The sequence below is a fragment of the Trichosurus vulpecula genome, unplaced genomic scaffold (genome assembly GCF_011100635.1).
Source record: "Trichosurus vulpecula isolate mTriVul1 unplaced genomic scaffold, mTriVul1.pri scaffold_163_arrow_ctg1, whole genome shotgun sequence".
NCBI classification, from domain to species: Eukaryota; Metazoa; Chordata; class Mammalia; order Diprotodontia; family Phalangeridae; genus Trichosurus; species Trichosurus vulpecula.
The window spans coordinates 3388-14191 of NW_023494447.1; the positions used below are offsets into that span (position 1 = coordinate 3388).

The 10804-nt window shown below is 57.6% G+C and overlaps 1 protein-coding gene across 9 annotated transcripts; it reads left to right on the plus strand.

The window, feature by feature from the left end:
• The first annotated feature begins 3054 nt into the window (after positions 1-3054).
• On the plus strand, positions 3055-9534 carry CCDC120 (coiled-coil domain containing 120). Of its 9 annotated transcripts, XM_036740670.1 has the most exons (11): positions 3362-3452; positions 3609-3649; positions 5264-5313; positions 5471-5601; positions 5683-5799; positions 5987-6248; positions 6396-6452; positions 6549-6726; positions 6873-6971; positions 7515-8528; positions 8752-9534. In XM_036740670.1, the coding sequence occupies exons 2-11, from the start codon at positions 3642-3644 to the stop codon at positions 8864-8866; spliced, it is 2031 nt and encodes a 676-aa protein (XP_036596565.1). In that variant the 5' UTR covers positions 3362-3452; positions 3609-3641; the 3' UTR covers positions 8867-9534. The 9 variants fall into 9 exon arrangements, with proteins under 9 accessions (XP_036596566.1, XP_036596565.1, XP_036596563.1 ...); XM_036740671.1 differs by lacking the exon at positions 3609-3649 and adding an exon at positions 3055-3109 and having other exon boundaries at positions 3332-3452; positions 6396-6726; XM_036740668.1 differs by having other exon boundaries at positions 5233-5313; positions 6396-6726.
• Positions 9535-10804: the final 1270 nt, after the last annotated feature.

Here is a 10804-nt window from a genome sequence, read left to right on the forward strand (position 1 = left end):
ATGTGTGTCAAGTGTCTGAGGCTGGATATGAACTCAGGTCCTCCTGACCCCAGGGCCAGTGCTCTACTCACTGCGCCACCTAGCTGCCCCCAAAGAAAGGTTTTAAGAAGATAAAGGCTATGTAGAGGTTGGTATGGGGGAAAGCTGGGTTCTATATGAAGGCTTCAGGGTTGAATAATATCACTCAGAGGAAGGAGGGAAAAACTGCTACTGGGAACCTGGAGTCAAGAACCAGACATGGGACTCTTTTCCAAAAGGAAGAAAGCAGCTGCTGATTCCCCTCAGGAACCATCTAGCCGAGGCTACCCAAACTATCAGGGGAGGGCTTATCCAGTGTCAGGGTCCAAAGATAAAGAGGAGATCCTTGGGGGTTGGTGACAATTGCTTAAGGGTATTCATTTGTAGACCTGCCAGCAGTCGAGTGGCCTGTTGTCTTTCCTGGGCATAGATAACAACACGTGGCCTCTGAAGACTTGTCAAAAGTCCATGACTACTACCCACTTCAGGTGGTTCCCTTGGACACACAACATATTGCTCAAAGAAACCAAAAAAGAATTGGTAAAGACTGCACAGTCTGAGGCAAGAAGATGAAGACCTTTGGGATGTAGGCAGTATTTTGATCGCTGCTGCTATTGAAGTCAAGGGATTCAAGAGAGAAAAGGAGATTTGGGCAGCTGGTGAAGAAGATGGTGTCTGACAGGCCAGTGGGATTTGAATTTCTAGACCACAGCTTCCATATAATACAGGAATGAAAGAATGACAAACTTCTGCCCAGGTATGGAGTATACCTCGCAGGGACTGGTCAAGATGGATTTGCTTGGAGGATTATGGATCTAGTCAAATAGGCTTTAAACTGAAAATGACTGGGGAGGAAGTAGTCTGCTTCTGTATATCCCCCGTAGGGAGTATTCATGATACAAAAAGAATAGTGAGACACCCAGAAATTTCTAGACAGTACACAAAATCCAAGGAATGAGCAATGAAAAGCATGGTGTTGGTTGTCAATGCTGAAGTGCACAAAGTTTGGGTAACAAGCAAGAGGAATTAGACAAGCAAGGAGGCCACTGACCTCACGGGTGTCACTGAGATTTGGTGGGATAGAATGGGATGAGTAGAAGAGGCTGGGGATGAACAGATACCTTACTTCAAAGTAAGTGTTAGTGAAAAGATGGTGGCTGTGAGTTTCATTGGAGGTTAAGAAGACTTTCCTGTAAGACAGCATTGAGAGTGAACCAGCCTGGGAGGCTAGAGGGCCCACTTTCAAGTCATGCCTGACATAGGCTGGCCATGTGATCCAGGTAGTGTTCTCAGAAGGTGCTGATCAGCATTGTTGAAACAAGCTCCCGACACCAACAAAAACTCTAAGAACTCTAGGAGAAATGAGAGGAGGGAAAAATGGAGGAGAGTGCTTGGGGAAAGAACCTTAGAGCAGACCCAGAAGCCATGTTGTGACTGAAGTATTCTCTACACCGCCCAAAGAGAAAAGGGAAAGGGAGGAAAAAACTGGCTACAGGGGTATGCTGCAGTCATCATAGGGGATTTCCATTATCTCCAGACCTGCTGGACATTTTGGCCTTATGGAAGGGGCAGTTCCATACCCCCCCCCCCCGCCACGAACATGTAATCACAAATGTCATGATCAGGATAAGGGTATGAGGACAAGTAAATGTAGAAATGGAATGGTTGAGCCTGTGATTTTTTTTTTAATGTGAAGTGAACTTCTTTGATTGAGTCAGAAAGGAATATTGGCTTCCTTGGCTAATGAGGGTGAGAAGAGTGAGGCCTGAGGGAGTGTTTCATTCTAACCTCCACAAATCACCCCCTCCCGCCCCCCAACGCAACACACACACATTAGGTCATTGCCCAAACCCTAACTCTAATTCCAAGGGGCAGCAAGGTAGCCCAGTGAATAGAGCTCTGGCCCTGGAGTCAGGAAGATTCATCTTCCTGAGTTCAAATCTGGCGTCAGACACTAGCTGTGTGACCCAGGGCAAGTCACTTCACCCCATTTGCCTCAGTTTCCTCATCTGTAAAGTGAGCTGGAGAAAGAAATGGTAAACTACCCCGGCATCTTGGCCAAGAAAATGGGGTCACAAAGAGTTGTTAATAAGTGAAGAGGACTAAACAACAATGTACATAAGACATAAAAGGGCTCCCTGGTAATTTGGGGGCTCCTGAAAGGCATTAAGGTGCTTGAGCTGGCTGAGAGGAAGAGGTGGTGGGAGGGCTGATCTTTCTAGGCATGGGAGGGACCTGGAGTGGCTGCCTGTCCCAGTGTAACGGCTGCCATGGAAGGGCCTTAGAAGGGGACAAATACGTAGTACAGGTGCTAAAGGAGAAGGGAGAAGAAGCCCTAGGGAGCCAGTGGCAGGGTCATACAGGTTTGTGCTTTGGGACATTCTTCAGACCATTGGAGCTCTGTGAATGACCTTGGAGTTAGGCCCCAATGACGGCGGGGGGGGGGGGGGGGGGGGGGGGGCACAGCTAGGCCTGGGCTGGGGGCCCTGAAGCTTCCACTCTGGGAACTTTTCCCTTTCTTTCTAGCTCTGACCCCAGTCTCCCCAGTGATGCCCTGCTTCTGGGGGGTGAGGGGGTCAGGTTAGGTAAAAGAGAGGAGACAGAGACTGAGGAGACAGACGAGCTAGGGGTTTCCAGGGTGACTGAGGACAGTGGGATGGCTGGATGGATGCTTGGACGGACGGATGGAGAGAGGAACAGATGGATGGAGTTCCCGCCCCCACCCCATGTACTGATGAAGGTGGGAGGGACAAGGAGAGGGGCTCAGAGCAGCCCGCGCACCCACCCTCCCTGCGCCCAGCAGCCACTGCCTGCCTCCCGCCCCCCACCCCCCGCTGCCGCGCACGCGCGCTCGGGGACGCGCCGGGGCGGCCGCGCGCACCCGGGGCCAGAGGTAGGCGGAAGAGCCAGCCGCGCGGGAGCGCGGGCGGCCGGGGGCGCGCAGCGGAGGGACGAAGCCGAGTCCCCCCCGCCCCCCGCCCGCCCCCCGCCTCCGGGTCGGGGCCCCCAGATCAGCCTGCCTCCTTCGCTCCCGCCAGCTCGCGTCCTCAGGGTCTCTTTCCTTTCCTCCTCGGACCGGCCCTCAGCGGCGGTGAGTGCGAGGCGGGGGAGGGGGGGTGGGGGGAGAGGGAGGGAGCAGCCCGACGCCCCTCCCCCGGCCCGGCCCCCGATCGCCAGCCCCCCCCCCGCCACGCCCCGGCTCTAGGGGGAGCCCGTCCGATGGCGGGGGTGGTTGGGTTGGGCAGTGCTAAGTGAGGGAAGCGGAAGGATGGGCGCGGGGATGGGACGCCTCCCTCTCCCTTCTCCTCTCCAGCCTTCACCCCGCCCCTCCCCACCGTCGGGGGTGGGGAGTGGGGGTGGCTCCGGGACAGCAGAGCCTGGAGCTCCGATCCCCCACCTGTCTCCACCCCGTTCTCCCTGACAGGACACGACAGGTCGGTTGTCTCACCTCTCGGTGCAGGGGACTGGGGCGGGGGCGGGGTTGGGGTGGGGGGCCGATAAACCAGCTGGCAGGAAGTGGACGCACCCTCCTCCCCAGATCTACCCCTCCCCCACAACATCAGTTTCCCCTATGTGTTCTCGAACCGTAGGCCTGAGGAAAGAGAAAGCGCAAATATGGAGGAATGATAAGGTCAACCCCGCTTCCCTCCCCCCCACCCCCGTCCCCTCAGCATTTTCTCCTTTCGGTCCCGATGTCCCTCATCCCTGGGTCTGCTGTCTCCCAAACCTGTGGGACTAGGCTGGGGCCAGGAATTCCAGAAATCCAGGGCCCAGCCTCCCCTCCCCCCCCCCCCCCCGATCAACGTGCCTGAACCTTGGGAAGGTTGGAGAGGTAAAGGAAGAAGCGTATTCCACTCCCAACCTCGGGGGGCCTGGGGGGAGGGGTGGGCCTCCAGCTCCTCTCAGCCCCGCCCTCAGCCTTACCTTTCCCCTTCCCCACCCCCTCGGAGCAGGTGTTTCGGGAGCCTACAGGGCCACCGGGCAAAGGGTTAAAAGGTGGAGGCTCTCTTCTCCTCCTCTTCCTCCTCCTCCACCCCCACCCCCAACCCCTGGCTAGCTAGCTAGCTGACGAGCAGGTTAGCAGGCTGGGCCTAGGCTCCTGGTGAAAACCATCCTTTGCTGCTGCTCCCTGGCCTGACTCGGCTCAGACCTAGGAAGGGACCCCCACAAGCGGTGAGGAATGGGGATGGCTTGCCAGGGAAGCGAGGCGCTCTGGGGGAGGGCATGGGCCATGAGGATGCAGGGAAGGGCAAGCTTTTTTCCCCCAGGTTCGAATGGGGGGGTGCTCCCAAAGAGAGCCTGGCCTCCTCCCCAGAAGCAGCAGCAAATGTACAAGCAGGGTAGGGCTGGGTGGTTGCCTCCCCCCAGCCCAGGAGCTCCTCTGCCTGCCAGTCTGGCTCTCCCGAAGGCTGCCCAGGGGCCCAGGGAACTGTATTCCTCAGGCCAGCGCCATATGAGCCCCTAGTGGTCTGGCTCTTAGAGGGCTGGGTTTGAGGGTGGCCACTCAAGCCAAGATCTTGGGGGACGAGGACTTTACAGGATCAAATCTTGGCAGCTGAGGACTTTGGAAGGGAACTAGCTGAGATCTTGGGCTGGTTAGGGGGGAAGGGAAAGACTGTAGCAGTGCCAAGCCAGGACAATCCCCCTAGAGCCACCTCAGCTTGGGAAGGCATCCCCAGAAGCCCAGACTGGCCCTGCCTCTCATGGGATGCTAGATCAGGGAGAGCTTTGCCTGTGGGTTGGCAGCAGCTGAAAGCCAGGGCCCTTCTGAGGTCCTCATTTGGCCTCCCCCCACAAGGTGGAGAGTTGGGGGGGGAATAAACCCCCTCCAACTGAGCTGTAGGAAAACACCAAGTGGAGAAGAGGAGGAGCTCCCCACCTCCTACTCAGGGCTGAACCCTTGTTTATCTGTCTCTTCTGGACTTTGCTTCTCTGCTCCCTGACTCATTCCTGGCCAGGAGCTAAGGAAGGGAGGTAGCAGTGGATTTGAAGGGCCCAGGAAGAGAGAGAGGCTAAGCTGCCAGGTGCCAACCTTGCTTTCCTCCCCCTATACCCTTCTGGGCTAAGGCTGCCTGCTCTCCCCACCAAACCAGAACCTAACCCCAAAGGCTAAAATCACAGTCCAAGGGTCTGGGGGAGAGACACCAATCCCCAGGGCTGGCTGAGTGGGGAGAGCAGCTGGGTCTCTGGCAGCAAGAGCTTCTCCTCACCCAGGCCCTGTCCAGCCTCCTTTCACCTGCCTTAGGATGGAGGTCAGAGGGCAACTCATCAGCTCCCCAAGCTACAACTGTCCAGGTACAATCCTCAGGGATGTGGGTGGGGAAAGAAAGCCCTTGGGAGGCAGGGACAGACTGAGTCCCTAGTGTGTGCTTTAGGATGTGGACTAACTCTGGGTAGGAGGTCAGATATGGGGATAGGTGGACTCCAGCCTATTCCCTGTTCCACTGAACAGCACTGCCCCTGGAAGAGAGCCCCCCAGTGAAGGTGGAGAGACTTCGGGTGCTGCTGGAACGCCAGCGGGGCCTACAGGAGACCCTTACTCTGAAGCTTCGAGAACTCCGAAGGGTCTGCCTGCAGGAGGCGGTGGGTGAAGGGGCCCTGGTGCTTGGGATGGAGGGCAGGCCAGGAGGGGAGCCCCATGACAACCTCCTTCCCCCACCCCAGGAGCTGACAGGCCGGCTGCCTGCTGAATACCCCTTGGAGCCTGGGGAGCAGCCTCATCCCATCCGGCGCAGGGCTGCCCCTATCCCCCCACAACCCCGGGGACTCTGCCCCTCTGGAGTAAGTGTCTTAATCCCCTCAGAAGGGGGCATTGGAACAGGGACTGGAACTCAAAGGTGTGTGTGGAGGAGGGCAGTAGGAATAAGAGGCCAAAATATGGAGGGCTGCTTGCGGGGGAGGTCTAGAGCATGAGGTTCTTTCCTCCCCTTTTCATTTCCCTCCCTCTTTGGTCCCTTCTCTGTTGCAGGTGCTGGCACTGGAGACGCTAGAGAGAGAGGTTTCAGTTCAGAGGCAAATTGCTGCAGCTGCCAGACGCCTCGCACTGGCCCCAGAGCTGAGTGTGGAGCAGCGGCGGCGGCGGCGGCAGGTCCAGGCAGATGCATCACAGAGACTTCTTGAACTGGAGGAGCAGCTGAGGGGTAGTCGGGCTCTGGTGGGCCTCCCACTTCCCATGCCGCCAGGTCACGGAGGTCCTGGGCTCCGGACCCGAGTAGCCCAGCTCAGCCAAGGTGAGTGAGGTGGAGCACTTGCTGATGGGGGACTGGCTGAGGATGGGAGACCAGCTGAACAGTAGCTCAGAGAAGAGGGGCCAAGGGATGGGCAGGGTGGGCTGAGGGGCCTTCTGACTCCAAAGACTGGCCCCTGCTTTCTTCTAGATGATGCCTCCCGCTCAGAGAGCAGCTCTCTCTCAGAGTCAGCAAGCCATGAGAATGGTGAGTGTGATCCATGGAGGATGGCTGGGAGGAGCAGAAACCGAGAACCCACCTGCCCCACCAAAATGTCCCCGCTTTGTCTCCCCTTGCCCTCAGAGGATCACCATAGTGAGCGGCCTGCACTCCCAAAGGCCCGGGACCAGTTGCGAGCATCGGTATCAGCGGGGGGCAGCCCTGAGCGTCGACCACCCTGGAAGGCAATGCCCTCTCTGCCAGCTACTGAGCTCTATGGAGACCTGAAGAGTCGGAGGAACTCCGTGGCCAGCCCTACCAGGTGATCACGTAGGAGAGAGTTGGACAGTTCAAAGGGAGGGTCCTTCAGAAAGCAGGTGGAATTCCACTCACACCTTTGGCTCTTCCTGGTGCCAAGTCCCCCAGGTGACTGGAAACCTCTGATGACTGCTTGTTCCTCACTGACAGCCCCACCAGGACCCTTCCCAGGAGCATATCTAGCTTTGAGGGCAGAAGTGTTCCTGCCACACCTGTCCTGGCCCGGGGCCCTGCACCCCAGCTCTGTAGGTAAGGCCCACCAAGGCAAGGAGGAGAAGAAGCCCGGCCTTTGAAATATCAGTGACATGGTTTAGAACCGAGGGTCTGGATAGATGGGAGGTTGGGGGTGGGGGCACTCAGGGGTCTGTGAACTTGGATTCCCATCCAATGACATCTTCAGCAGGACTGGGTTCCTCTGTAACCCTACGGATTTTCTCTTATGCATTTAGAAACATGATTATTCCAGATGCAGCACCCTGGGCTCCTTCAACAGGTAGCCAGAGGGGGCCATGGCACCGAAAAGGCAGCAGAGTGGCAGGCACCACTTACTGTTCTAATTCCCTCACCTGGTTTAGAACAAGGTTGCCAGGAACGCGAGCTTCTGAGCACAGCAAGGAAATCCGAATCAGCCTGTAACAATACAGCATTTAATGGGGCTTACGCTGTCCAGTCCAAACCCTTCATTTTCTAGAGGCTCCAAAGAGAGAAGGCACCTACTTGGGCTTTTGACTTGAAGGCGGGGTTGGCGGGCGGCTCCCCACAACCTCATCACCTTCTTCTCTCCTGCCCCAGGCTGGAGGGCCTTCACTCACGCCAGTGGTCTGGCAGCCAGGACTCTCAGATGGGCTTCCCACACACCGATGGCCCTTGGGAGCGTGCCTTCCTCGTCTCTGGCCGGACCCGCCGGAGCAACAGTTCAGAGGCCCTGTTGGTTGACCGAGGTGCTGGGATCTCCAGCTTTGTCTGTGCGCGCTTGCCCCCAGAAGGCCCACCAGTGTCCCCACCCTGCAAAAGCAATGAGAGTATTTTTGAGCGACCAGTCCCAGTGCCCCCCCCAGCCTTCTCTTCTCGAACAGCTGGGCCTCCAGACCCTCCCCGGGCTGCTCGGCCCAGCTCAGCTGCCCCTCCAGCTCCCCGGGGGCGGCCCCTGCCGGCCTATGGTGACCTGCTACTGGATTACTACCTGGCCCGGGGTGGACAATGCTGGCCTGAGGGCCCAGGCCACCTTTCCTGCAGGGACGGTCTCCTTGTCTTCTTTCCCCCAGCTCCCTCAGCACTTCAAGGGGATGGTGGAGGCGGCATTGGCAGCCCCCTCCTTCGAGCCAAGGACGCACCACCCCATGGAGGGCCTGGGCGTGGGCTAACCAGTCGCACTAAGTCTGATGATGGGGGCCCACTGCCTGGTTCCTTCTGGGCAGGCCCTGGGCCAACTCGTTACCACAGCCATCCAGACCAGTCAGCTGCTGACCCCCGGGGTGGTCACAAGGCTCTGGCCCTCGAGGGACTCCGAGACTGGTACATTCGAAACGTGGGCTCCACAGGAGGGGGTGCTGTGGCAGGCCTTCACCCCTCGGCCCGGGGCCTCCTTCCAGAGGGCCAGGCCCTGCATCCTTCTCCATTCTCCTGGCATCACTCTAGCTACCCACAAGGCCTCCTGCTGCATACTGCTCATGGCACTGAGGCTAGCCCTGAGCCATACTTGGGCTATGCTGGAGTGGCCCTGCCCTCGGCAGTGGTGGCAGCACCAACAGCAGCGACAGCCCTACCTCACTCCCTCAGCTTCACAGCTCCTCCTGTCTCTGGCAGGTACTGAGTGAGGGTGCCCTGGGGGAGGGCGGGGGACTTGGCACTCCAGGGCACGGGGAGGTGGGAACAAGGGAGAGCCCGGTGGACCCTGTTCTCTGCTTTGCTGTCTTTCTGTTTTCTCTAATGTTACTCTCTTCTCTCTCTGTTTCTGGCTCTGGCCCTGTTTCTCTTGCTCCTTCTCTTGTCCTTCCATTCCTCTCCCTTAACCTCCCCCCACCCCAAGACACTACGCAGACTTCCTGTACCCCCCAGAGCTGAGCTCCCACTTAAGTGACCTGGCATTGGAAGGGGATCGGCCCCTGGACTCAGATCCTCGAACCCCAGGGACGTTGGTCTGACCCTCCTGCCTCTGGAGACACTGGTCTGACATCCCAGTAACCCCAGCTCCCTCCGGGGATGCTAGTCTGGATTCCTAATGGACCCTTAGGATGATAGCATCGTGTCTTTGTGAACCTTTCCTTGCACGGACCCCAGGGATGCCACTTTGACACCCCCCTCGCCCTGCCTTTTGCCTCCTGAACACTGGGCAGCCACCAGCATCCCTCTAAGCCCCTGCTGGGAGCTGGGAAGTGGCCTAAGTACTGTGCAGGGCCCCTCCCTCTCTTTTCTACCTTCTATGAGGAAGTGAGAGAATTTCCAACTATGTAGATGTTGATGTGCTCTGAGCTGCCCCCTCTGCCCACCTGTGGAGGGGGCATGGGCTTCTGGGGAGGGGGATAGGGCTGGATGCCAGTGTGGCAGAGGGAGAGCGGAGCAGCTGAGATTTCATCTAACCTAGTGCCCTCTGTCTCCTTTCATTGACATCAGGCCTCCGGATGGAAGCAAGTGCCAGGCTCAGCCACCCTGGTTTGGGGGCAGGGGGTAGCTCTCGCCTTTGGAAATGGAGGATTTCTGTCCAAGGCAAGCTGTGCTTAGTCTGCCAGTCCTCATATATGCTCCTCTTGGGTGTCAGGGGCAGAAGGTCCAGCAGCCATCAGAGGTCCCCTGCTTATCGGCTGTGAAGATACTGGGCCAGGGTGGGGGGGAGTGGGGAAGCTCCTCAGCGGGGGGGGGGCGGGGGCGGGGAGGGGCAGCTACCCTGTTCCCCATCAGAAGGAGGCCGTCCCATCCTACGTTGTTCCAGTGGTGGCAGCAACGAGTGGATGAGACCTACCTGTGTCCCATCTCCTGAAGATGAACCATGTGGAGGGGCCTTGAGGCTTCTCCAAACCCACACAAAGACATGTTGCCCCTTTCTCCTGTCTTGCTGTTGTGCTGTCTGTCTGTCTGGACAGCCCTGCTCCCCAGGGCACAGAAGGAGAAGCTTTCTTTTTTTCTGGAGCGGGGTGGGGGGAGTACAAATGGCCCTCTGGGGTGGACCCCCCAGCCTCTGCTGGGCACCAACACTGGAACACTAGGGGTTTCTCTAATAAACTGGTGAATGGTACTGGCCAGCCTCTGCCTCCCTGACTGTCTCCAGCCTCCCAAACCTTCCTTTCCCCTGCCCCTCACCCTGTCCCTCATTCCCTCCACCCTCAGCTCTTTCCCAGGCTAGACTGCCTCATCTCCACCACTGGGCAAACCAGTTCAACTCAACACCATCCTCCATGTTCAAATCTCTGGCCCTCTTGTTCTATTGACAATGGTATCCTGCCAAGAAGACCCCAAATGGGGTCAGGGAGTGTTGGATGTGACTGAAACCTCTGGACAACAACAATCAGGGCGCTCTTCCATGGCTCCTCCTCCCCCCATCCTCTCAGCTGAGGACCTTATTCAAACCATTCACCAAGAGCTGCCTCTTCTGCCCTGCTCTTCTCCTATCACTCAGAACTCTAGCTCCTACTCAGGAAATACCAGGGACTCTGTTACCTCCAGGACCAAATACAAAGTGCTGTTTGGCATTTTCAAAGCCCTTCATTCCCTAGTGCCACCCCCAACCCACCTCTCCAGGCTTAGAACTTGTTCCCACTCACATCCCCCATGTACTCTGCTCTCCAGTGACTGGGGCCTTCTGGCTATTGCACAAAACACTCTGGGCAGTTTTCTAATGCTGTTGCCCATGCCTGGAACGCCCCCCCCCCCTTATCTCCCACCTCCTGGCTTCCCTGGCTACCTTCAGGTCCTAGCTCAAATCCTACCTTTTCCAGGAAGCTTTTCCTGATTTTCCTTAATTCTACTGTCTTCCCTCTGTTGAGGGTCCCCAATTTATCCTGGATCATGTTTATACACAGGTGTTTGCATGTTGTCTTCCCCACTAGACCTCGAGCTCTTTGAGAGCAAATACTGTCTTTTAGCTC